At 41.2% G+C, this 27959-nt stretch overlaps 1 protein-coding gene across 1 annotated transcript in view; it reads right to left on the reverse strand.

Annotated features, from left to right (window-relative positions):
- The window catches only part of gtf2h1 (general transcription factor IIH, polypeptide 1), a 66418-nt gene that overhangs the window by 17642 nt on the left and 20817 nt on the right, over window positions 1-27959 (reverse strand). The window contains exons 8-12 of the mRNA XM_060838451.1: window positions 21303-21382; window positions 17258-17376; window positions 14902-14989; window positions 9544-9632; window positions 2072-2189 (exon numbers count right to left, since the gene is read on the reverse strand). Coding sequence (XP_060694434.1) covers window positions 2072-2189; window positions 9544-9632; window positions 14902-14989; window positions 17258-17376; window positions 21303-21382 — 494 coding nt within the window. The remainder of the gene's footprint in view (window positions 1-2071; window positions 2190-9543; window positions 9633-14901; window positions 14990-17257; window positions 17377-21302; window positions 21383-27959) is intronic.

The raw sequence follows: 27959 nt of genomic DNA on the forward strand, positions 1-27959 counted from the left end.
AAAGCAGAGCCAGAATCATTCCAGAATGTTGAAACAGTTTATTGATAGTATTCTCCATATGGATTGAATAACACAAAATATAATCCATTATAACAATTTTTCATGTAGAGCACCAGGTTTCCTTTAAATGGAGAGGGAAAAATAGGAAATTATCCCTTTAAGACAACAGCTTCAGATCACAATCAATTTGATCTCATGCTCTTTTACCAATCTCTCAAACTATAGGGCTATGTTCTCGATACCAGTCTTAGTACTTCTTTTGTTTTCTAAATTTTATCCTAATATTAACTCATACTGTAGTTATGTTCCACAGTTTCTGGTAATGTTCTGCCCAACTGATCAATTTTAAAAATAAAAAATTCTTTCAGGGATTGTGAGCGTATCTGTCAAGGGCAGCATTTGTTAGCCACCCCAGCTACCCTTGAGCAGGTAGTACTGAGCTACAGTTTGGAACAGCTGCAGTCTATGTGGTCAAAGCACCTATATAGTGCTATTAGAAAAGTGCTGTTACAAGCAGCAGGTTGTGTATTCTCAATCCTCGTCATTTGGTATGAACTGTCCAATTTGGCAATACAGAGGGAAGAAGAAATTTCAGATGAGGCATGGAAGATCACCAGGTATCTTCAGATGAGTCTATTAATGACTCACAGGAGGAATCTGAGGGTGCACATGACTTAGACCACATCTGGAATACAATGTACAGTTCTGTTTTCTGCACTGTAAGAGGGCAATGATTACTCTGGAGAGGGTAAAGAACAAACTCATTAGGATGTTGCCGGGGATAGAGCACTTTAGCTATGAAGGGAGACTGGGTAGGCTGGGGTTGTTTGCTTTGGAGTAGAGAACGTTGAGGGTGATGTGTTGGAGATAGAGTGTCATGGACAAGATGAATAGAAAGCAGTCTTCCCCTTAGTCAAAGGGACAATAACAAGGGGGCATAATTTTAAGGTGAAAGGCAAGAGGCTTAAAATGGATTTGAGGAAAGACCTTTTCATCCAGAGGGTGGTGTGGGCCTGGAATGCACTGTTTGGGAGGGCAGCTGAGGCAGGACACCTCACAATCTTTAAAAATTACTCAGATGCGCATTTGAAATGTCATTACATTCAAGGTTATTGGCCTAATTCTGGAAGGAGGGTTAGTGGAGATTTAGTGGCACAGACTTGATGGAGCAAAGAGCCTCTTCTGCACTGTATGATTCTGTGATCCTATAAAGCTGGTTCAAGAAATTTGACCCATTAACTGTGAAAGAATTGTGCTTTTGTTTCAAGTCAGGATGATATGCAACTTGGAAGACAACTTGAAGGTAATGGTACATCTATGTATCAGTTACCTTTGTGGGTTTTATTCCTGAGTTTGGATAGGGAGTATTTGTAGGATAGTTTAGTTGTGTGATGCATCACAACAGAGTGCAGGCCTGGCCGTTTACATCTAGAAACCTTTCTTCAGAGGTCTTCAGACAGCAATCAGGAGCAAAACATCAGGTTTCTTTTTTTTTTTATCTCTAGCTCCCTGGTCCTGAGATCAGTTTTTGCATTCCAAGTGCACTCTCACTTCTGATACTGGTCAGGAATACAGTAGATAAGTTCTGATTTTACAGATTAACCAAGTAACAAGTGACGCCTTCAACCAACATACTAAATAAAAAGCCCAACTTTCACCAGGCCAGGAAGCTGATTGGAAAGCATTATAAATCAAGAATTAAGAAGTTTAAGACCTATAATGGTGCATCTAATATCCTGAGGAATTCAATCTCTAGTTTGGCTCTTCAGTAGAAGGATAACAAAGATAATCTGTGAAATGCCTCAGAAGAAAGCTCTTGTACCTTCTGACATTGGTTCACACTTTCTGGGTACTATATATTGCCCTTTGAATGAATGGGAGGTTGTCATAAGGTTGAGCAAGAATATTAGAACATTCAGGATGGGTCATTTTCCTGCCTCATTTTCTCCACATAGTTGTTTTCTTACAAAGTTTAATTCTACTTTGATCCACTTTCTGGCTGTTTGAAAATGGTAAACAGTCAAGACGATTCCAGGAACAAAATATTATTGCTTATTTTAATTGATCATACCTGAGCAAGATTAGGATTGTAATTTGCCATTTCTTGTCGAATACAGTGCACTGAATTAATGATATCCTGGCTAGATGTGTAATGTTGAGACTGAACAGGCGTTGGACCATGGAAATATCTAAAAGAAAAATAGAAAGATGATTGAAACTCACCAAACATGAAGCTGTACTTTATTTTAGTTGCATAAGAAGGAGCTGTTGTCAGAACACTAAGAAACATGATACCGAAGTCTCTAGGATTTGTGGTATCCCTAATTTTTTCAAACTTCAATCCAATGCAGCTCACTTAGAGTTTCAAAGAATTACACAAAGAGGTTCCACACATTTGTCCTTTTTTACAAAATTAACATCTGCAAACAAGATGGAATGCACTTATTACAGAATAAATTGCAATGGCTCTAATTATAGGGACACACCATATTGTGCAAGATAGACCATTTTTGCTGCTTGATTTGCTTACAATTTCTAGTTAAATTTTTGTTTAGATATGGCATCAGAGAAAATTTTGTTCACTAAAATAGTTTGAATTAGTTACTGCCCTCAAAGATTTTATTGTTATTCGAGTAATTCTACACCATCAGGAGAGATTTGTTATTAAGATGATGCAAATAGTCCAGAGAGCAAAGCCGTCAATTTTCAATTTAACTGCAACAATTACATTCCCTCCACAAATGAAAAGAATATTAATACTTATGATTTTACACTATTGGTAATTAGCCTGATAACTCAAACAACAATTGCTATTCACCCAAGAAACAAAGAAAACCTAAATCCAGGCCCAAGCAGCAAATCAAATAAATTAATAGGTTCATGAGGAAAAATACAAATTTTAAATGATTACATATAAGCAGCTTTTTTCCACTGCACAATCTCAAATTCAGAATGTCAGATCATTTTTTGGAGGCTAAACGTAGTCTAATGCTGGAGTTACTACAGGGAATGATACTATTAATTTTCACTCTTTGGGAAGCGCACACATTCAATCCTGCCTCATGTGCCCACTCTCCAGTATTGTTCATCTTTTGCAGTTTTCTCGTCTTCAGCTCATTCTCTTTAGATTCTCATTTTACCAACATCCCCCCCCTCAAACTTGGAAAGATCCTCAGCATTTTTTAAAATGGACTGTCTTATGGAGATCTTTTTCATGGATTTCACGTCTTCCAGCCCAATGGTACAAGTGTGAGGTTTAGAAGACAATTATGTTTTAGGACTACATCTTTTGTTTTGTAGGAGTTTTATAGTTTGGGACTATGTCTTTAAATTTCAGATAAATAAAACATGTCATATGATATTTTGGAATCACTGACAGTTAATCTGTGCACATCAATTGTTAAAAATCAAGATGAGGGGTGTCAGATTTTTCTTGAGATGGAGATACTGTATAGTTACCTCTGAAGGCAATGACAGCTGTTTCTAAGTCCACAATAAGACATCTCCTAGAACCCAGAAAGATGCCATTAATGTCACATTGGAAACATTTGTGTCGGAGCCTGCTTCTTTATTTCTAACATGAAAGATGGCTGTGATCAGAGATAGCTCATTGGCATTTCAACTTGAATATAAAGTTAGTGCTCCTCTTGTCACAGAGGATGGGGTGAAGGAAGACATTTTAATATCAGATTGCAAGCTTTCCCTAAAAACCCTGAAAATTTCACAAAGAGAGGGGACTTTCAGGTCATGTGGTATAGATGGGCAGCACAAAGAGACAGATGTCAGCCAGGACTGCAATTTAAGCAACTAAAATGCTGATTCTATTGTTCACTGTGTGGAATATGGGTGGGAACTCTTATCAACTGACAGATCAAATTTGTGCAGAGCTAAAATAATATTTAAAGGTTTGCTTTGCTGAAGATGAAGTGAGAGTCCCCAGAAACCACTTGTGATGGAAAACAGAATAGCAAAGAAAAAGAACAGAAGTTAATGTCACTGGACTAGTAACCAGGAGACCAAGGCAATACTGATTAGGTTAGATTCCCTCCAGTGTGGAAACAGGCCCATCAGCCCAACAAGTCCACACCAATCCTCTGAAGAGTAACCCATCCAGACCCATTTTCCTCTGACTAATGCACCTAATACTATGGGCAAGTCAGCATGGCCAATTTACCTAACCTGCACATCGTTGGACTGCGGGAGGAAACCCACACAGATGTGGGGAGAATGTGCAAACTCCACACAGCCAGTCACCCAAGGCTGGAATCAAACCTGGTTCCCTGGTGCTGTGAGGCTGTCATGCTAACCACTGAGCCACCATGCCGCCCCACTCTGGGGAGGTGGGTTTGAATCCCACCATGATAGATAGTAAAATCTAAATTCAATCACTGATCTGTGATTGATAAAAACTATTCTCATGGTGCTCATTGTCATGAAGCAATTGTCATGAAAACATATCCAGTTCCAGTTCACAAATGTCCTTTAGGTAATGAAAATCAGTCATCCTCATCTGGTCTGGCCTTTATGTGACTCAAACTCCCAGCAATATGGCTGACTATTAACAACCCTCTGAGGTAAGCTAGTGAGCCACTGCCAAAACATTGGATAAAAATACTGAAACTGGACAGACTGACCTGGCATCAACCAAGGCTCTGGAAACAACAATGGCACACAAAATGGAATACAGTACAAAAGCAAGGAGGTTATGCTAGAACTTGGTGGGTGGTAGAAATCTGTTAATCAGTACCTGAAAAGGTGGTCGAATCAGAAACTCCCATAACATTTGGATCATCAGTCCACAAGACATAGAAGTAGAAGTTTAATGTCAGAAAATTGTCTGATTCAGAATGTGGATGTACCTACTAGTGAAGGTGCAAAACTTGACCTACTCTTGGGAAATAAGCAGGGCAGTGACTGAGGTGTCAGTGCAGGAGCACTTTGGGGCTAACGACCATAATTCTATTAGCTTTAAAATAGAGATGGAACAAGATAGACCAGATCTGAAAGTTGAGGTTCTTAAGCGGTAATTTTGACGGTATTAGGCAAGAACTTTCAAAAGCTGACTGAAAGCAGATGTTCACAGGTAAAGGGACTGCTGGAAAATGGGAAGCCTTCAGAAATGAGATAACAAGAGTGCAGGGAAGTATATTCCTGTTAAAATAAAAGGAAAGGCTGGTAGGTGTAGGGAATGCTGGATGACTATAGAAATTGAGGTTTTGATTGAGAAAAAGAAGGAAGCATATGTCAGGTATAGACAGGATAGATCAAGTGAATCCTTGGAAGAGTATAAAGGCAATAGGAGTATACTTAAGAGAGAAATCAGGAGGGCAAAAAAAGGGACATTAGATAGCTTTGGCAAACAGAGTTAAAGAGAATCCAAAGGGTTTTTACAATTAAGGACAAAAGGGTAACTAGGGTGAGAATAGGGCCCCTCAAAGATCAGCCTTTGTGTGGAGCCGCAGGAGATGGGGGAAGACACTAAATGAGTATTTTGCATGTGGAAAAGGACATGGAAGATATAGGATGTAGGGAAATAGATGGTGACATCTTGAAAAATGTCCATATTACAGAGGAGGAAGTGCTGGATGTCTTGAAATGCATAAAGGTGGATAAATACCTAGGACATGATCAAGTGTACCCTAGAACTCTGTGTGAAGCTAGGGAAGTGATTGCTGGGCCCCTTGCTGAGATAGTTATATCATCAACAGTCACAGGCGGGCTGCCGGAAGACTGGAGGTTGGCTGATATGGTACTACAATTTAAGAAAGGTGGTAAAGACAAGCCAAAGAATTATAGATTGGTGAGTCTGACATCAGTGGTGGGCAAGTTGTTGGAGGGAATCCTGAGGGACAAGATTTACATGTATTTGGAAAGGCAAGGACTGATCAGGGATAGTCAATATGGCTTTGTGCGTGGGAAATCATGCCTCACAAACTTAATTGTTTTTTTTGAAGACGAAACAGAGTATTGGTGAGGGCAGAGCAGTGGACGTGATCTATATGGACTTCAGTAAGGCATTCAACAATGGAAGACTGGTTAGCAAGGTTAGATCTAATGGAATACGGGGACAACTACCCATTTGGATACAGAATTGGCTTAAAGTTGGAAGACTTTAAAGGTGGAGGGTTGTTTTTCAGATTGGAGGCCTGTGACCAATTGAGTGCCACAAGGATAGTTGTGCTGGATCCACTACCTTCCGTCATTTGTACAAATGATTTAGATGTGGACCTAAGTTTGCAGATGACTGCAAAATTGGAGGTGTAATGGACAGTGAAGAATGTCACCTCAGATTACAATGGGATCTCAATCAGATGGGTCAATGGGCTGAAGAGTGACAGATGGAATTTAATTTAGACAAATGCGAGGGGTTGCATTTTGGGAAAGCAAATCTTAGCAGGACTTGTACACTTAATGGTAAGGTCCAAGGGAGTGTTGCTGAACAAAGAGATGTTGGAATGTAGGTTCATAGCTCCTTGAAAGTAGAGTTGCAGGTAGATAGGATAGTGAAGGCGGCATTTGATATGCTTTCCTTTATTGGTCAGAGTTTTGAGTATCGGAGTTGGGAGGTCGTGTTGCCGCTCTACAGGACGTTGGTTAGGCCACCTTTAGAATATTGTGTGAAATTCTGGTCACCTTCCTATCAGAAGGATGTTGTGAAACTTGAAAGGGTTCAGAAAAGATTTACAAGCATGTTGCCAGGATTGGAGGATTTGAGCTATCGGGAGAGGTTGAATAGGCTAGGGCTGTTTTCCCTGGAGAATCAGAGGCTGAGGGGTGACCTTATAAAGGTTTATACAACTATGAAGGGCATGGACAGGATAAATAGACAGTCTTTTCCCTGGGGTGTAGGAAAACTAGAACTAGAGGGCATAGGTTTAGAGTGAGAAGGGAAAGATATAAAAGAGCAACAATATATAAAGGACAACTTTTTCACGCAGAGGGTGGTGCGTGTATGGAATGAACTGCCAGAGGAAGTGGTGAAGGCTGGTTCAATTGCAAAATTTAAAAGCCATCTGGATGGGTATATGAATAAGAAGAGTTTAGAGGGATATGGGCCAGGTGCTGGCAGTTGGGACTAGATTAGGTTGGGATATCTGGTCGGCATGGACAGGTTGGACTGAAGGGTCTGTTTCTGTGCTGTATATCTCTACGACTCTATGACTCTAAATTGGACATACAGTCCATCAAGTCTATTCCACCATTCAATGAGATCACGGCTGATCCGTTAATCCTCAATTCCACTCTCCTGCCTTTTTCTCATAACCCTTAAATCCTTTACTGATTAAAAAAATCTAGTAAAAGCTTTTGACCGAAACGTCGATTTCGCTGCACTTTGGATGTTGCCTGAACTGCTGTGGTCTTCCAGCACCACTGATCCAGAATCTGATTAAAAAGTCTGTAAATCTCAACCTTGAATATACTTAACCACCCAGCCTCTACAGTACTCTGCAGTAAAGAATTCCATAGATTCATGATTTTCTGAGAGAGGAAATCCATCTTCATCTCTGTCTTAAATGTGTGGCCATTACTGTGTGATTATGGCCTCTGGTCCTCAACTCTCCCATGAGGGGAAACAACCAATGCTCTCTTTAAACTGCACGGCTGCTTCAAGGTCCTTGCAAGCTGATCGTTATGCCGAAGAATGGATTCCCGGTTTTGGGAGTCGACTGCACACCAATAAAATAATTAAAGGACAATTAGAAACAACATTTCTGCATCTACCCTGTCAAGTGTCTAAGAATCCTGCATGTTTCAATAAAGTCACTCTTCTAAATTCCAATAAGTACAGGTCCAAGTTACTCAACTTCTCTTTATGAGGTAATCCCTCAATACCCAGGTTCTACTGAGTGAACTTCTTTACACTGCAGTTAATGTCAGTATATCTTTCCTTTGATGAGGGGACCAAAACTGTTCACAGCGGTATTTAAATACTGAATTATATTGCCATATATTTGAAGGACCAAAAGATTGAAAATGGGATTAGTGTGGTCATAGGTTTCACAGAACACCATAGAATCCCTACAGTATGGACAATTTGGCCCATTAAATCCACATTGACCCTCCAAACAGCATCCCACCCAAATGCGCCCTTACCTATCACTATAACCCTGCATCTCCCATAGCTAACTCACCAAGCCTGCACATCCTTGGACACTATGGACAATTTAGCATGGCCAATCCACGTAACCCACACATCTTTGGGCTGTGGGAGGAAACTGGAGCACCCGGAGGATATCCACGGAGACACCGGGAGAATGTGCAAACTCCACCAAGACAGTCTTATGAGAGTGGAATCGAACTGTGAGGCAGCAGTGCTTACCACTAAGCCACCATACAATCTCCTTTATTGACCAATGATAATGATAGACTGAATGGGCTCTTTCTGTGTTATAAATATCTAAGAGCCTGACAGAGTCATAGAGATGTATAGCACGGAAATAGACCCTTCGGTCCAACCTGTCCATGCCGACCAGGTATCTTAAATTAATCTCATCTCATTTGCCAGCATTTGGCCTATGTCTCTCTAAACCCTGCTTATTCACATACCAATCCAAATGAGTTTTAAATGTTGTAATTGTACCAGCCTCCTCCACTTCCTCTAGCATCTCAGTCCATACACGCACCATTGTGACAGAATTGGGAATATTGCTCCACAGACTGTTCAACCAACAACCTGAATTAGACATACTGATAGAATCACACGATACAGATAAGGTCCCAAACAGCACCATTACTGTCCCACCTCACTGTACCTGCCCCAGTTACAGGACAGGCCCATCAGAGGTGGCGGCACAGTGGTATACAGGTGGGAGGGAGAAGCCCTGGGAGCCCTCAATATTAACTCCAGACTTCAGGAATGCCATGGCATCAAGTCAAACATGGCAAAGAAAGCTCCTGCTGATTACCACCACTGTCATCCTTCAATTGATGAATCAGTACTCCCCCATGTTGAACATGACTAAGAAGTGAGGATAGCAAAGTCACAGAATATATGCAGGTGGGGGATTTCAATTTCTACCATCAAGAATTGCACTACTCTGTGCTGTGCCAGCCAATTTCTAAAGAGCATAGACTGGGTCTGCAGCCTGTGAAGGAACCAACAAGAGGCAAAAATATACTTGTCCTCACCAACCTACCTCAAGCAGATTAATTTGTCCATGACAGTATTGGTAGGAGAAAGACTGCATAGCTTTTGTAGGAATACCCCTTCCTTTGCATTGAAGCTACCCTCTGCCATGTTATGTGGCACTACAAGTGCTGACTGAGTTAGATTTCCAATAGAACTAGCACCTCACGACTGAACATCCATGAGGCACTGTGAACTGTTAGCTGTAGCAGAACTATATTCAACCACAATCTGAAACCTCATAGCCTGGCCTATCCCCTAATCCATGATTACCATCAGGTGAAAAAAAGACATTGCTGTTTAAATGTTGCCTGATATGGAAGGTTGCTGAATCAGTTTAAATTACAGCATGCATGTTTGTGCCATGTATAATTTATTTATCAGTGTGGGGTCTCAGTGCCTTTCTATGAACCTACCTGTCTGCTTTCTTCAAATTTAGTGCAACTGTCTTCTTTGAGTTCTTCTCTCCCAAATCTTCATACTCTATTGCTTCCTGCAGCTTCACCTTTCAACAAAAAAGCAAGAAACAAATTTTATTACAAACAGTAACATATATGCTCATATCCAATTGCTGCTCTCTCCTACACCACCAACCACCCCATCTGATTTAGGCATTCTGATCCATCTCAGCTAATGTATAATGATACATTGTTTTCTAATTTTTTTGATTCTTTTCAGACAATTTCTAGTTGAATCAAACTCCAGTTGACTAATTTCAATTATCAGTTCACCAGCTGGGAAATGTAACATGTTTCTCTATTAGTTTTAATGAAAGTTCAGCCTTTGAACCAGACCAGTGCTTTTCAAATTTTCTCCCATTCTCGCTTTTTGATGTTCAAAGCTGGTTGTGACCCCAGATCTAAAAGGTTATCTGTGAGAGTCTCGGTGCATTGCCAGAAGAGATGTCTGTAAGAATGGAGTGGGTCCTGGTTTGAATGCCCGCTCGAGTAGGTATGTGTACACGTGCATGAGCGTGTATGTGTGTCTATCATGCCTGTAGGAACAGTGGAGGTTTCAGGGTTGCAAGTATCTATTACCAGGTATGAGGGAGTATTGCGTGTGAGAGGAAGGGTAAAGGGAGGTGCAGGAAGAATGACTGTATCTGCATGTGAATGGGTGAGTGCTTGGTGATTGCCACTGGGGAATGCCTGAAAAAGGATTATTTGGGGCATGGCTGAAAGGGGAGAGAAGAGGGGAGGGGTGGGGGGGGAAGAAATACCTACGAAGAGGGAGAAGAAATACCTGCGAAGTGAATAGGGAAGAAATGCCTGTAAATGGAGAGGGGAGGGAGCCAGTAACAATAGCTGAGATACACGAGGGAGAAGTACCTTGAGGGTGGTAGTGAAGACAATACCTGTGAAGGTGAAATGGAAATGTTTTGGAAATGAGGAGGGGTTGTCTGTGATAAGAGTTGGGGAGTGGAAAAAGAGAGAACACTTATGACAAGAGAGTGAGAGGAGGAGGGGGAAAGAGAATGCGTATGACAAGGTGAGGGACAGTGGAATGCCTGTATGGGGAGGTGGCGGAGAGATGCGGGAATATCAGTGGGAGAGTGCAGGGAGAATGAAAGACCTATGCTACTGGCATAAAGAAAGCTCCGGAATTTACGAGATGTTTAAGTAAACAACACCTCCCTTTCCATGAAAGGACTCTGGCCTACAACTTCACTATTAAAAATAAGATTTAAAGGCGTCTTACAGCTGTTAGAATACAGTTGGAACTCCACACACAGCCTTGGAGCTTTGCACCCCCATTCCAACAACTTGAGAAGGCCATAAATAGGTCATTTCAGCAATAACATTTTAACTTCTTGGCCACTACCTCAGTCATTGAAGCTTCAAAAAGGTGACAAGGGAGGTCAGGGATAGCATAAAAGCAAAAGAGAAAGCATATAATGTGGTGAAGGGCAACCAGAGGATTAGGAAGCTTACAACCAAAGGGAGAAGATGAAATAAATAAGCTCGCCAGTAATATAAAGGAAAACTCTAAGAGTTTCTTTAGACATATAAAAGGTGAGAAAGGAACACAAATGGACATTGGACTGCTGGAAAATGACGCTGGATAGACAGTAGTGGGAAACAAGGAAATGCTTGAGGAACTGAATTATTTTGCGTCAATCTTCCCACTAGAGACACAAGTAATATCCCAAAAATTCAAGAGAGTCAGGGGCAGACTTGAGTATGGTGGCATTCACCAAAGAGAAGGTGCTAGAAAAACTGAATGATCTGAAGGTCAATAAACCACCTGGATCAGATGGACTACACCCCAGAGTTCTAAGAGAGATAGCTGAAGAGAGAGTGAAGGCATTAGTGGTGATCTTTCAGGAATTTCCAGAGTCAGGAAGGATCCAGAGGACTAAAAAATCATGACTGTGACACCCATGTTACAAAGGGAGTAAGGCAAAAGACAGAAAATTACAGGCTGATTAGTCTGACCTCAGTCATGGGTAAGATTTTGAAATCCATTGTGAAGGATGGGACTTTGAATACTTGGAATTGTATGGTAAAATAGGGCAAAGTCAGCATGGATTCATCAAAGGGAGGTCATGCCTCACAAATCTGCTGGAATTCTTTGAGGAATTAATGAGCAGACCAAGGAGAGCCGATGGATGTTATCTATCTGAATATCAAGAAGACCTTTGATAAGGTGCTGCACAGGATGCTGCTGAATAAGGTAAGGGCCCATATGTTAGAGGCAAGGTGCCAGCATGGAAAGAAGATTGGCTGTCTGGCAGAAAGAAAGAATGGGGATAACAGGGTCTTTTTCAGGATGACAGCTGGTGACAAGTGGTGTTCCACAAAGCTTTTCACTTAATACATTAATGACCTAGATGATGGCTAGGTTTGCATACAATACAAAGATAGCTAGAGGGACAGATATTGAGGAAGTGGGGAGGCCGCAGAAAGATTTGGACAGATTAGGAGCGTGGGCAAAGAAGTGGCAGATGGAGGACAACATGGGAAAGTGTGAGATCGTGCACTTTGTTAAGAAGTATAGAAGCATAGACTATTTTCTAAATGGAGAGAAAATTCAGAATTCTGAAGTGCAAAGACACTTGGGAGCTCTTGTCCAAGATTCTCTTAAGGTAAACTTGCAGGATGAGTCAGTAGTTAGGAAGGCAAATGCAATACTGGCATTTATTTTGAGTGGACTTGAATATAAAAGCAGGGATGTACTTCGGAGGTTCTTTCAAGCTCTGGTCAGACCACATTTCGAGTATTGCATGCAGTTTTGGGCCCTCTTCTCACAAAGGATTAGATTAGATTAGACTAGACTTACAGTGTGGAAACAGGCCCTTCGGCCCAACAAGTCCACACCGACCCGCCGAAGCGAAACCCACCCATACCCCTACATTTACCCCTTACCTAACACTACGGGCAATTTAGATTAGAAATTGTACTGGCCCTGGAGCGTGTTCAGAGGTGGTTCACAAGAATGGTCCCAGGAATTAATAGCTTAACATATATGAGGAATGTTTGAAGACTTTGGGTCTATACTCAATGGAGTTTAGAAGGATATGGGGGGATCTAATTGAAACTTACACAATACTGAATGGCCTGGACAGAGTGGATGTTGGAAAGGAGGCTCCATTAGTAGGTGAAACCAGGACCCAAGAGCACAGCCTTAGAGTAAAGGGAAGACCTTTTGGAACGGAGATAAAGATAAACTTCTTCAGCCAGAGAGTGGTGAACCTATGGAATTCACTGCCACAGAAGGCTGTGGAGGCCAGCTCATTGAGTATATTTAAGATGGAAATAGATAGGTTCTTGATTTTCAAGGGGATCAAGGATTACGGAGAGAAAGTGGGAGAATGGGGTTGAGAAACTTATCAGCCATGATTGAATGGTAGAGCAGACTCAATGTGCTGAATGGCCTAATTTCTGCTCCTATGTCTTATGGTCTTAAATAACTGGACTGCAAAAGCAAGATCAGAAATCAATGTTCTCACAGAACATAAATTTCTATAGGAGAAAGCGACACTGTAGTGTCAAAATGAGTAAAAGGTGATTTTTCCAGAGTATGAAGAGAAAACACAATTTGAACAGGATCAAGAGCATGGTGCTGGAAAAGCACAGCAGGTCAGGCAGCATCCGAGATGCGTGAGATTGATGTTTCGGGCATAAGCCCTTCATCAAGAATGAGGCTTGTTGGCAGGGGGTGCTGAAATATAAATAGGAGGGGGAATGGGGCTAGAATATGATTGCTGGGAATGTGATTGGTAGATGAAGGCGTGGATGGAAGTGATAGGTTGGAAGGGAGGGTGGAGCGGATGGGTGGGAAGGAAGGAAGGTAGACAGATAGGACCAGTCAAGGGGGTGGTGCGGAGTTGGAGGCTTGGGACTGGGATAAGGTGGGGGGAGGAGAAATGAGGAAACACGTGAAGTCCACATTGATCCACATGTCAGCAAGATGCCTAGTTCAGGTAAGTCCTATTTTCAACAAAGTTGGGGAAAAAAGACATGGGCAAAATGACCCCACATTAAGCCACTCTTTAGAGTTGAGTTCATTGAACCATAGAATATTCATTGCATATATTTAAGACACAGGTGGATAAATTATTTTTAGGCAGAGGAAATAAGTGTCGTCAGGGAGAGAATTCAAAACAAATCAGCTATGATCTTACTGAATGGCAGAACAGGTTCAATGAGCCAAAAGATTTACTTCTGCTTCTTTATCATATATTTGCTTGTAAATATTTTGTTCCATTGCCAATAGTGTGGAAGGAGGGAGGGATTTGGAAATGCAGCCTCATAGGATATAAAGACTGCACCTAAAGGTATAAGATAGGCTAATAAAATTCTCAATATAAACAGAAGATATTGGAAATAGCCAGTAAGTCAAGCAGCATCGATTGCGAGGGAAAGAGTCAATGTTTCAGGTGATTGCCAGCATGGAATTCTGGATTTTCCCCCTGAGATATAAAATATAAAAGCCAAGAGGTAATGCTAAAATCTTTACAAAATCTTAAGATTTGTTAGAGTAGTGACAGAAGAGTTCGGTTTTACATTAATGGAGATTATTTGAAGACCTGAAGATGATACACCAGATTCACTGCTCCCTAGTCTGTGGAAGCACCAATAGGAAGACAAGTTAAAAAGATTACATTTTTTTCATTCAAATAAGATGGATGATGGAAATATTTAAATTTCTGAAAAGATGGGCTAGTATAAAATACAGAACATTACACGGATTGAGATATAAAGGAGGAAGGACCATACAAACAAACAAGGGAGAGGTTTAAAACAGAGACAGGATAAATTTCTTTAGAATTGTGAAATTCACCTGCAGGGTAAGTTGTGAGATAGAAACAATGACAAAATTCAATATTAGATCAGACAGGTGGAGAAAGAAAGGGACTGAAGGAATTTTGCTAAGTGGAGCTGACAAGGCTGCTTCAGCAGGATGACCTACAAACTCAGGAGCAGGAGCCCTATGCAAAGTAAAGAAACTAATTGTAGTGTCTTGGCCACTATCCCAGCTGAATCACCTAACACAGCTGAATAGTAATCAAACACAGGAGCTTTAATGTTTGCCTAACTCAGTTTGTCTTTGTGTAAATCATTGCAGACCCTTGACAAATGCAACTGGGATTTATTTTGCAACCGATCATGCTGAAACAAAATCTTCAAATGAAATGCAAGTAAGTCTTGGATAGATCATTTTATTAATTTAAGGTTTTATTCTGAGCTTGTATTTTTACTTGTTGTTGATTGTCATCTTGACTATAGTTCACTACACACAAATCTGACACCAGAACGGTACCATAGTTTTACCTTCTTGACCGGTGGCTGGAAGCAGTCTGAATCACGGGAATTACCATCAGTGCTGTTGTTCTCATTGCTCTGATCGTTTTGAGTTTCTCTGAAGGGGACACACAGAATTACGTTACATAATTGCCCTCCACATACATAATTCCTCCAACTCTGGTCTCTTTTCATCCCTTGTTTCTCTAATCACATCAGTAGAATCGGTAACTACAAATACCTGGGTGCCATCCTGGAATTTCCTTTCAAAGCCACACTGCTTCCTCACTTATCTTTCAAGATTCTCCTTAAAATGAATCTCTGGCTAATCTTTTAATCAACTCCTTCTGCTCTCACCTGCCCCTTATACACATATACATACATATATATACACACACACACACACACACACACACACACACACACACACACACACACACAGTCTCTTATGGTACGTTTGAGGGTACACTGTTTGAGAATGTTATGTTATCAACAAATTGTGACAAGGAATATGTGATGGGGAGTCGTACAAGATTTGAAATACTCACAGGAAATGAAAGTCTTCATACAAGTCACTAGTGTAATATGGACAATGGAATCAAAGTGTGCAGATGTAACTTAATTACATATCAAATGCATTCTTTTAGTCATAAATTCTTTATGCCCACACACAATGAAACTTAACTTTGTAAAGTTGTCACGTTATTATGCCCTCCTGCTGGTGGTTGGTTTAAGAAAAAGACTTTCCTTATCAATTCCAACTTTAAGAACCAGAAATCCAATTGAATTTAGGCAACTCATCTTCTACTCTGTATTTGCCAATTAACCCCCATATCTTTGACTGACCCATTCAGTGTTAGAAATTAGAATGTTTTTCTCATGTTTATGTCATTAACCTCAAACAATTTTGTCAAAAAACACATGATATAGTTAATTTGCTTATTTTGTTTGAAAACTTAACATTATCTGATATTATCTTTTATCTCTCCCTATTTGCAACTTTATAATGAGTAATTTTCACACACTTGGGCATACATATCCTGTTCTGTTCTGAAAATCATGATATAACTGTTACCTCAACAGATCCTTCAAAATGTGCTCTCATTCTTCAAAGTTATTTTGAAAGCGAGTGAACTGCAAGTGCATATTACTGAATAAAATTGATAGCCTAGAAAATTAGGTAAATTGTATCTATTCATGGAATCAGCTCTGGAAGAAAATATCAGGTTATAATTGAGATTTATGGGAGATGCAGAGACCTTTGAATTTTAATGCAGGTACTAAAAGATTTTTTTTTAAAATGAGCCAATAAATAAAAGCAAATGTTGTTTTAAATTTTGCCAAAAATATTTCACTAAATGAGGTAAAATGACAGACAATTCATTTTAGAAAGCATTTTGAGTAACGTTTTGTGGTATTGCGAGAAGCAGCACTGCTACAAGGTCAATGAATGATCAAATTCACATTGGAATTTCCCCTCAATGTATCAGCTAGTGGCATGACAGAAAACAGCAATAGGAATTTCCCATTAAGTCATCATCCAGTTCTGACTGTGAACAGGAAAGTGTTGACGCATTATATTGAATGTCATATACACAAGGAAGTAATGTTCTGATGGATTTGACAGTTGGTGGTAAAGAAACTGCTCGTGTGGGGGTAGGCCAGAAGGACTGGCAAGTACTAGAGAAAGTTTCCAGCCCATGCTCAGTTATCCCAAATAGTAACTTAGTTGAAGGCCCTGTGATTATAAAGGTAAAACTTAGCCTGAGATCCAGCTACTGATCATTATCTAAAACCTCCATTAGAAAATGTACGAAGGTGACTGGTGGTCAAACCTGACTGTGATCTCAACCACAACAGGTTTATTGCAGGAGTTGCCATGTGTCTGTGCAAAGGGGAGTGGAGGGGAGTTTGTGTTGAACTGATCACTTCCTGAATTAACTTGTTGTCAATTCATCATAAAATAATTATGACTCCTGTGGTTATGTTAGTGGGTTAAAGATTCTGAGAAGCAAGTTCAAATCTCACCACACAGGAAGAAATTTAAATTCAGTTAATTAAAATAAATCTAGAAAGAAAAACTGGTAAATAATAATGATTTCATAATTATCTGATTTGCACCTTTCTGGGAATATACAATGTATTTCCACAGTCTGGCTGATGCAATTCCACAGCAATGTGGATGACTTAACTGTCTACTGAAATGGCCTAACAAGGCATTCACTTATATTCAAGATGACCACTCAACACTATTTTCTCAAGGGAATTCAGGAAAAGCCCTGCCAGTAAGGCCCACGTTCCTTGGATTTTTTTTATATAAAAAAATGAACTAAAAGCTATGAATAAACTTGCAAAGGAAACCAGAGGAAATTGCATTGATACGTACTGTTTGCGAAGGACGGCTGCCAGAACCATGGCACTATGATGATTGAAGCGACGGATAATAGCAGCATTGCTGCTTTCCTTGTTAGGTTTGGAGGATGTAGGTGCTGAGGATCCATAACCCTGTGAACAATTTTTTTTTTGCTTCAGTAAGACTGTTAGATTAACAAGTGAATACAAATCCTTAAATTTAAAACTAAGTTTTTTACCAATCCATTTTTTTCTCTACATTACACATGTCTGAGAAGAAACATCATAGGTCATGAAAATAAACATTTGCCCTTTATTGAGCGCTCTATTTCCAGTCCAAATACATGCATTGGGCTCTAACTGAATAGATGCAGCCCACTAAATAACAACATAATTAATAAATAATCACAATAGATTATATCTGGTCTACAATTATGTTGCGCCTCATAATATCCAGCATATCACATTAATTTACTTTTGAAATGCAGGTCATAATGTTATATAAATAATCTATGCAACTTACACAAGATTTCAAAATAAATTGGATTCTAGGTTAATCAGCTTTTTAGGATGGTGATTAAAAGAAGAATTTTACCCAGAACTGGGAGAATGTCTGTTCTTCTTCAAAGTAGAGATGTTGTTCAAGGTTTGTGTAAAGATTTATAGCTCAGGTGCTGGTTGTCATAGTTGTGGCTATATTCACCAGGTTGGGAAGTTGATTTGCAGACATTTTGTCTCCTGTCTAGGTGATATCTTTGGTGCTTTGGAGCTTCTTGTGAAGTGCTGCTGTCCTGTCTCTTCTGGAATTTATTTGGTTCCATTCCTGCTGCGTCCGGCTGCCAGTTCCATTTGTACTGGCCAGTATATTGGGTCTCGGTCTATGTGTTTGTTAGTGGAGTCCATGGATGAGTACCATGCTTCTAGAATTTCTCTAGCTGTCCTCTGTTTAGCTTGTCCTATGATCGTTGTGTTGTCCCAATCGATTTTGTGGTCCTTGTCATTTGTGTGCATGGCTACTAAGGACAGCTGGTCATGGCATTTAGAGGCTAATTGATGTTCATGGATGTGGATTGCTAGTTGTCTGCTTTTTGTCCAAAATAGTATTTTGTGCAGTCTTTGCATGGAATCTTGTAAATTATGTTTGTCTTGCACATGATGGGCATAGGGTCTTTTGCGGGGATATCTGTTCTTGTCTCTAGAGTCTTCTGGCTGTACTAACCAAGGGACTCAACTACAACAACCACAGGGATGCAAAAACAAGAGACTTCCTAGCTGCACCGGAATGTTTGCTCAGATCTAACGGACTAACCAAAGAGATACAGCAAGTAGTCAGACAAATCATTGAAAAGCCAAATGAACAATCTTAACACCAAAGAGAGAGAAGCCCTAAAACACTCAAAATGACAAGAACATAAATCATAGTACTAGTGGACAAGGACAGAATGACAGTTATAAGGGACAAGACTGGATATATTCAGAAGCAGAGAAACCACTTCCAGATACCGACACCTACCTACAGAGGGAATGTGACCCCCCCCATCACAGCTAACCAATAGAATAAACAACACACCATAGAACTAACAAAAAAAAAATAGGCTGATAACTGGGATTGACCTACCAAGGATGAAATCGGAAAGGAACAACTCCAAGACTTTACTGATTACCCAAGGTACACAAAGCAGACAAACCAATTAGACCCATTATGGCACTCCCAGGAACTCCATCACATAAACTGGCAAAAGAACTTCAACAAAAGCTGAAACATTTTATCAGTGGATCCAAACATTCTATACAATCAGCATAGGAATTCCTAGGCAACATCAAGAAGATAGACAAAGATGGTCTCATTTATTGTAAAGGCACTGTTCATTTCAATTGACAAAACTCTAGCCACAGAGACAGTAGCCAACCTTCTGGACAAACAGAACAGACGACACAACGGGGAATCGATCAACAAGGACTGCATACTCTAACTACTAAACCTGTGCTTGACGATGCACTTCACATTCAACGACCAAATATGAACAGATCAATGGAACACCTATGGGCTCACCCATTTCTGGGCTCATACCAGAAGTAGTGATGCAAAGATTGGAACAAACATCCCTCCCACAAGTCCAACCTAAACTGTGGATCAGATATGTATATAACACTTTTGTTATTATTGAGACGACAGAAATTGAGAACACACGCTACAGTATCAACACTATGCTCACAGGGATCAGACTCACAAGAGAAGAGGAAATCAACAATCAACTCCTATTCCTGGATGTGATGTTAGAAAGGTGAATACATTACAAAGGAATACAGAAATGCCACACACACACACACACACACCGACAAGATCCTGAGCTACAATAACCACCCAAACACACACAAGAGAAGCTGCCTTAGGACGCTGTTCAAAAGGACTACAACACACTGCAGCACTTCCGACCTGCGAAGAGAAGAACACTTCTACAGAGTCTTTGCCAAGAATGGATATATCCGAAATTTCATCTGCAGATGCCTGGCAGACAAACAACACAATAAGGAATTGTCACGACCTAACTCACTAGCCATGCTACCTTATATAAGTAAAGCCTCGGAACTGATAGCCAGATTTCTCTGACCACTCGGATTCATGACAGCCCATAAACAGACAATAACTCCCCAGAACAAAAGGCCCAATACCCATCATGTGCAAGCCTAACGTAATTTATTAGATTCCTTGCAAAGACTGCACAAAACACTATTTTGGACAACAGGCACACAACTAGCAATCTGCATTCATGAATACAACTTGCCACTAAATGCCACGACCAGCTGTCCCTAGTAGTCATACACGCAGATGGAAAGGACCACAACTTTGACTGGGCAACACAATAATCACAGGACAAGCTAAACAGAGGACAGCCAGAGAATTTCTAGAAGCATGGCACTCATCCACAGACCCCATCAACAAAAACATAGACCTAGAACCAACATACAGGCCACTACAACGAACCACCGGAACCGGAGCCGGAAGCAGCAGGAATGGAACCAAATAAATTCCAGAAGGCAGTACTGCAGCACTTCATAGGAGGCTCCAAAGCACCGAAGATATCACCAAGACACGGGACAAAATGCTTGCAAATCAACTTCCCAGCTGGGCGAACATACCCACAACTACAACAATGATGTTGGTCCTTTTGTATCCACCTCAACAGATAGTGCCATATCTATAGAATGAAGAATAATAGGAAGAGGCACAGAGGTAGGCCTTTGGATCCATCATGTCTGTGCCATCCATGATGCTGCTCTAAACAAATTTCATCTGACCGTTCACATCCTTCTCTTCCCTGCCTGTTCATGTGTCTGTCTAAATGCCTCTTAAACTTGGCTATCATATCTGTTGTTCCACTTGGCTGGCAGTGTGTTCGAGACACCTACCTTGCTTGGCCAAAACCCTGGAATTCTCTACATAACACTATGCAAGTATCTACATAACAAATACTGTAGATTGGTTCAAGATGTCAGCTTAACAATACTTTCTTAAGGCAATTAGAGATCAGCATTACTGCATGAATGAATAAAAAAGTGCATTGATACAATGCCTTTAATTAAGTCCTGGGGTGGTGATGGCCTGGTGGTATTATTGCTGGTTTGTTAATCCACAGGCCCAGGTAAAGTTCTGGGGACCCAGGTTCGATTCCCACTAATTAAGAGTTTAATGGTGGCCATGAATCCATTGCTAATTGTTGGAAAAACCTATCTGGTTCACTAATGTCCTTTAGGGAAGTAAACTGCCATCCTTACTTACTCTGGCCTACATGTGACTCCAGACCCACAGCAATGTGGATGACTTTTAATTTGCCCTGTGGGCAATTAGGAATGGACAATAAATGCTGGTCTGGTGAGCAATGTCCTCATGCTATGAATAAATAAAACAAGACTCACTATCTCCAACCTCTTTAACGGTGCCCATTGCCTTCCCGTACTTGATGCACTGTACCCTGGCAAACTGCTTAAAAACAGAAGTACCTGCTATAATTGTAACTTCATGGTACTGTACACATTATTCACATGACCACTCTCACCTTTGAAAATGTAATGCTCACCTCACCCAATGATTTGTCCTCCAGCGATGTCAAATCCACCAGAGGGTTCTTCACTCCCTGACTAACCAGAGTCTTCAAACCTGTTCAAAAAGAAAATACCAGAGTATTTGTTATCTGATACAGCATAAATAGCACAAAAGAGGTTCTATTGCAGAACCACTCAAATAACAAAAATGAGAGATCAGGTGGATGCCCTGAATCTCAGATACAGTCATATCGATGGGTTAACTCCAGGAAAGGTAGGTGAGGTAGGCAAGTAGTGCAGGAGTCTTCTGTGGCTATCCCCATTTCAAATAAGTATGCTGTTTTGGAAAATGTAGGGGATGATGGACTCACAGGGGAATGTAGCACAAACAGCCAGGTTTTTGGTATTGAGACTGGCTCTAATGCGATGAGGGTTACATCGGATTCCAAGCGATCTAATGTGTTAAGGGACTCTCTGGTCCGAGGTACAGACAGACATTTCTGTGGCCAGCAGTGAAAAATCAAAATGGTGTGTTGCTTCCCTGGTGCCATGATCAAAGATGTCTCAGAGAGGGTGTAGAATGTTCTCAAGGGGGAGCGGGGCCAGCAGGAGGTCATTTTATACATTGGAACCTATTGACATAGGAAGGGAAAAGATTGAGACTCTGAAGGGAGATTAGAGAGTTAGGCAGGAATTTAAAAAGAAGGTGCTCAAAGTAATATCTGGATTACTCCCGGTGCTACAAGCTAGTGAGAGCAGGAATAGGAAGATAGAGCAGATGAATGCATAGCTGAGGACCTGGTGTACAGGAGGATTCACATCTTTGGATCATTGGAAGCTATTTTGGGAAAGAAGTGACCTGTACAAGGAGGACGGATTACACCTAAACTGGCAGGGAGATTTGCTGGAGATTCTCGGGAGGATTTAAATTGGTACGGTAGGGGGGGGAACCCAGGGAAGATAGTGAGAAAAGATTTCAATCTGAGACTGGTACAGTTGAGAACAAAGGTGAGCCAGACAGTCAGGGCAGGCAGGGACAAAGCAGAGAACGAGGTAGGACTGATAAATTAAACTGCATTTATTTCAATGCAAGAGGCCAAACAGGGAAGGCAGATGAACTCAGGGCATGGCTAGGAACATGGGACTGCGATGTCATAGCAATTACAGAAACATGGCTCAGGGATGGGCAGGACTGGCAGTTTCATGTTCCAGGATACAAATGCTACAGGAAGGATAGAAAGGGAGGCAAGAGAGGAGGGGGAGTGGCATTTTTGATAAGGGATAGCATTACAGCTGTTCTGAGGGAGGATATTCCTGGACAGACATCCAGGGAAATTATTTGGGTGGAACGGAGAAATAAGCAAGGGATGATCACCTTATTGAGATTATATTATAGACCCCCTAATAGTCAGGGGGAAATTGAGAAACAAATTTGTAAGGAGATCTCATTTATCTGTAAGAATAATAGGATGGTTATGGCATGGGATTTTAACTTTCCAACATAGACTGGGACTGCCATAGTGTTAAGGGCTCAAATGGAGAGGAATTTGTTAAGTGTGTACAAGAAAATTCTCTAATTCGTTATGTGGATGTACTTACTCGAGAAGGTGCAAAAATTGATCTACTCTTGGGAAATAAGGCAGGGTAGGTGACTGAGGTGTCAGTGGGGGAGCACTTTGGGGCCAGCGACCATAATTCCATTAGATTTAAAATAGTGACGGAAAAGGATAAACCAGATTTAAAAATTGAAATTCTAAATTGGAGAAAGACCAATTTTGACAGTATTAGGCAAGAACTTTCAAAAGCTGATTGGGTGCAGATGTTCACAGGTAAAGGGACGGCTGGAAAATGAGAAGCCTTCAGAAATGAGATAACAAGAGACCAGAGAAAGTATATTCCTGTTAGGGTGAAAGGAAAGGCTGGTAAGTATAGGGAATGCTGGATGACTAAAGAAATTGAGGGTTTGGTTAAGAAAAAGAAGGAAGCATATGTCAGGTATAGACAGGATAGATCAAGGTGAATTCTTGGAAGAGTATAAAGGCAGTAGCAGTATACTTAAGAGAGAAATCAGAAGGGCAAGAAAGGGGACATGAGATAGCTTTGGCAAACAGAGTTAAAGAGAATCCAAAGGGTTTTTACAATTAAGGACAAAAGGGTAACTAGGGAGAGAATAGGGCCTCCCAAAGATCAGCAAGGCAGCCTTTGGATGGAGCCACAGGAGATGGGGGAGATACTAAACGAGTATGTTGCATCAGTGTTTTCTGTGGAAAAAGACATGGAAAGTATAGAATGTAGGGAAATAGACGGTGACATCTTAAAAAAATGTCTATATTACAGGAGGAAGCAGCACTGGATGTCTTGACATGTATAAAAGTGGATAAGTCCCCACAACCTGATCAAGTGTACCCTAGAACTCTGAGAAGCTAGGGAAGTGATTGCTGGGCCTCTTACTGAGATATTTGTATCATCGGTACTCACAGGTGAGGTGCCGGAAGATTGGAGGTTGGCTAACGTGATACCGTTGTTTAAGAAAGGTGGTAAGGACAAGCCAGGGAACTATAGACCAGTGAGTCTGGTGTTGGTGGTGGGCAATTTGTTGGAGGGAATCCAGAGGGACAGGATGTACATGTATTTGGAAAGGCAAGGACTGACTAGGGATAGTCAACATGGCTTTATAAGTGGGAAATCATGTCTCACAAACTTGTTTGAGTTTTTTGAAGTAACAAAGAGGATTGATGAGGGCAGAACGGTAGATGTGATCTCTATGTACTTCAGTAAGGTGTTCGAGGAGGTTCCCCATGAGAGACTGACTAGCAAGATTAGATCTCATGGAACACACGGAGAACTCTTTTGGATATAGAACTGGCTCAAAGATAGAAGACAGAGGGTGGTGGTGGAGGGTTGTTTTTCAGACTGGAGACCTGTGACCAGAGGAGTGCCACAAGGATCGGTGCTGGGTCCACTTCTTATCATCATTTATATAAATGATTTGGTTGTGAGCATAAGAGGTATATTTAGTAAGTTTGAAAATGACACCAAAATTGGAGATGTAGTGGGCAGCGAAGAAGGTTGCCTCAGATTACAACGGGATCTTGATCAGATGGGCCAATGGTCTGAGCAGTGGGAGATGGATAAATGTGAGGTGCTGCATTTTGGGAAGCAAATCTTAGCAGGACTTAAACACTTAATGGAAAGGTCTTAGAGTGTTGCTTAACAAAGAGACCTTGGAGTGCAGGTTAAAAGCTCCTTGAAAGTGGAGTCATGGGTAGATAGGATAGTGAAGGCAGCATTTGGTATTCTTTCCTTTATTGGTCAGAGCATTGAGTACAGGAGTTGGGGCATCATGTTGCGGTTATACAGGATATTGGTCAGGCCATGGTTGGAATATTGCATTCAATTCTGCTCTCCTTCTTATCGGAAAGATGTTGTGAGACGTGAAAGGGTTCAGAAAAGACTTACAAGGATGTTGCCAGAGCTGGAGGATTTGAGCTATAGGGAGAGGTTGAATAGGCTTGGGCTGTTTTCCCTGGAGCGTCGGAGACTGAGGGGTGACCTTATAGAGGTTTATAAAATCATGAGGGGCATGGATAGGATAAATAGACAAAATCTTTTCCCTGGGGTGGGGCAACTACAGGGCATTGGTTTAGGGTGAGGGGGAAAGATATAAAAGAGACCTAAGGGGCAACTTTGTCACTCAAGAGTGTGGTACATGTATGGAATGAGCTGCGAGAGGAAGTAGTGGAGGCTAGTACAATTCCAACATTTAAAAGGCATCTGGATGGGTGTATGAATACGAAGAGTTTGGAGAGATATGGGCCAGGTGCTGGCAAGTGGGATTAGATTGTGTTGGGATATCTGATCGGCATGGACGACTTGGACCGAAGGGTCTGTTTCTGTGCTGCACATCTCTATGACTCTATACTGGAATCATGCATTTGCAGCTCCTCTACATGATCAATATCCAACAATCATAACTTTATCAACAGAATAAGTAAGGGCAGAGAAAAATCATTTGTGATGCCTTCATAGTTAAGAAACAGGTGGAAGCCCTGAATGCAGCAAAAGCTAGGTGGTCCAAACATTAAAAGTAGTGTTGAAAACTTGTGTTCCAGAATATGCTGCACCCTGAACTAACTTGTTTCAATACAGCTATCTCACTATCAACTAACTAACAATGAAAAATTATGCATATGTCCTATCCACAGAAAAGCAGGACAAATTCTATCTGGCCAATTGTGGCCCCATCAGTAAGGATTCACCAAGGCCACTCACTTCCAGACCTCATTCTAAGTCTTAGCCGAACATAAACAAAACAGCTCAAATTAAAATTGAGGTTAGAGTGTGACTGAGTGAAACCCTAACAAAACTGAAATCAACGGAATTGAGGAGGAAAGTTCTCCATTTTTGGAGTTATATCTAGCATTGGAATGTTGTGGTTGTTGGAGACCAATCATCTCAGTCCAAGGAGATATCTGCAGGAGTTTCTTCGGGGAGACTCCTATGTCCCATGCTCTTCAGCTGCTTCAATCACCTATCATCCATCTCACAGAAGATCATAAAACTCCTACAATGCAGAAAGAGGCCAGACACCCCATCAAGTCTGCAGCTACCCTCCGAAGAGCAATTCCTCCCAGACCTAGCCCTGCCATGCTATCCCTGTAGCCCTGCATATGCCTTTGCCAATCCACCTGGCCTGCAAATCCTGGACACAATGAGGCAACTTAGCATAGTCAATCCTCCAAACCTACACATCTTTGGACTGAAGGGGGAAACTGGAACACCCAGTTGAAACCCATGCAGACATAGGGAGAACGTGCAAGTTCCACATGGACAGTCACCCAAGGCTGGAATCGAACCCATCTCCATGGCATTGAGAGGCAGCAGTGGTAACCACTGAGTCACAATGGCAACCTTTCTCTCATTATTGCAGGGTGCTCAGTTAATGTCCTTAAATGATGAAACAGTCCATGCCATCTCACAGTAGGCTGTGGACAAAATTTAGATTTGAGCTCAATAGTGAAAAAATAGCTTTTGCTCTAAAAGAAACATCTCCAATAAGAGAGAATCTAACCATTTCCCCTTGACATTCAATAGTGTTACATTATCATCACTAAATCCTGGGTTAAGAACATTCTGCGACATGCCTTTAACCAGAAACAGAAACGGACCAAACATGTAAACATGTGATGACAAAAGGCTAGGATTCCTGTACAACCAACTCCCCCAAGCCTGTCCAGCCTCCAAAAGGCACTAGTCAGAAGTGTGACAGAATATATCCCAAAGTAGGAAGCACAGTGGTTAACACTGCTGCCTCACAGCAACAGGGACCCAGGTTTGATTTCACCCTTGGGTGACTGTCTGTGTATATTTTGCACATTCTCCCAGTGTCTCGGAGGATTTCCTCCCACAGTCCCAACGCTGTGCAGGGTAAGTGGATTGGCCATGGGAAATGTAGGGTTACAGGAATAGGTGGGTCTCGGTGGGATGCTCTTCGGAGGGTTGGTTTGGGCTCAATGAGCGAAATGGCCCCCTCCCTCGCTGTTAAGATTCTACATATCCTCACTCCAATACCGTCCTCATTCCAATTAAAAGGGCTTTAACTTAATTGGGAGGAGTCACTTGGGAGGGAGGAAACATAGGTTTACAAAATAAAGTATATGGTGGCATTGCATGCAACTATTTTGATAATGATGCCCAGAATGGGACAGGAAAGGACAGAGTGTACAAGCATAAGAAAACAGGAGCCTACAGGGTGAAAGGGGAGAAAAATGATAAGGCAAAATTAATAGCTCTTTACCTAAATAGATGTCGTATCCAAACACAAACAAGTGAATTTACTGTACAAAGAGTGTAATGGGTATAATTCTATAGTCATTACAGGGAGATCAAAGTTATGATCTAAACTTTCGGAGATACATGAATTTTCAGAAGGACAGGCATAAAAGGAAGGATGTTGGGGTAGCTTTGCTAGTATAACATGGAACAAGTATGATAACAAGAAATTGTCTTAGATTGGATGATGCCAAAAACAAGAAATAAGGAATCTCACCTCCCCCCCCAAAACCCACACCCACCCCAAACACACAACAGGAGCTTTTCTGTAGATTAGATTACTTACAGTGTGGAAACAGGCCCTTCAGCCCATCAAGTCCACACCGACCCGTCGAAGCGCAACCCACCCAGACCCATTCCCCTACATTTACCCCTTCACCTAACACTACGGGCAATTTAGCATGGCCAATTCACCTAACCTACACATTTTTTGGAGTGTGGGAGGAAACCGGAGCACCCGGAGGAAACCCACGCAGATACGGGGAGAATGTGCAAACTCCACACAGTCGGTCGCCTGAGGCGGGAATTGAACCCAAGTCTCTGGCGCTGTGAGGCAGCAGTGCTAACCACTGTGCCGCCCACAGGACAGAGAATAAATTATGAGATAATGACAGCATGTAAAACAAGGTAGCTTTCTAATCATGATGACTTTAATCTTCATGTTGATCAGTAAAATCAAATTGGCAAAGGTAGCCAGAGCAAAATATTAAAAGGCAGCTTTTGGGACAACTTCCTGAAACAATAGCTTATGGATCCAACCAAAGATCAGATTATTTTGAATCTGATAGTGTGTAAGAAAGCAAATTTAATAAATAATCTCAGAGCAAGAGATCCATTAGGGAACAGTGACCACGTTAAAA

This window comes from Hemiscyllium ocellatum, chromosome 18 (genome assembly GCF_020745735.1).
Source record: "Hemiscyllium ocellatum isolate sHemOce1 chromosome 18, sHemOce1.pat.X.cur, whole genome shotgun sequence".
Classification (NCBI taxonomy): domain Eukaryota; kingdom Metazoa; phylum Chordata; class Chondrichthyes; order Orectolobiformes; family Hemiscylliidae; genus Hemiscyllium; species Hemiscyllium ocellatum.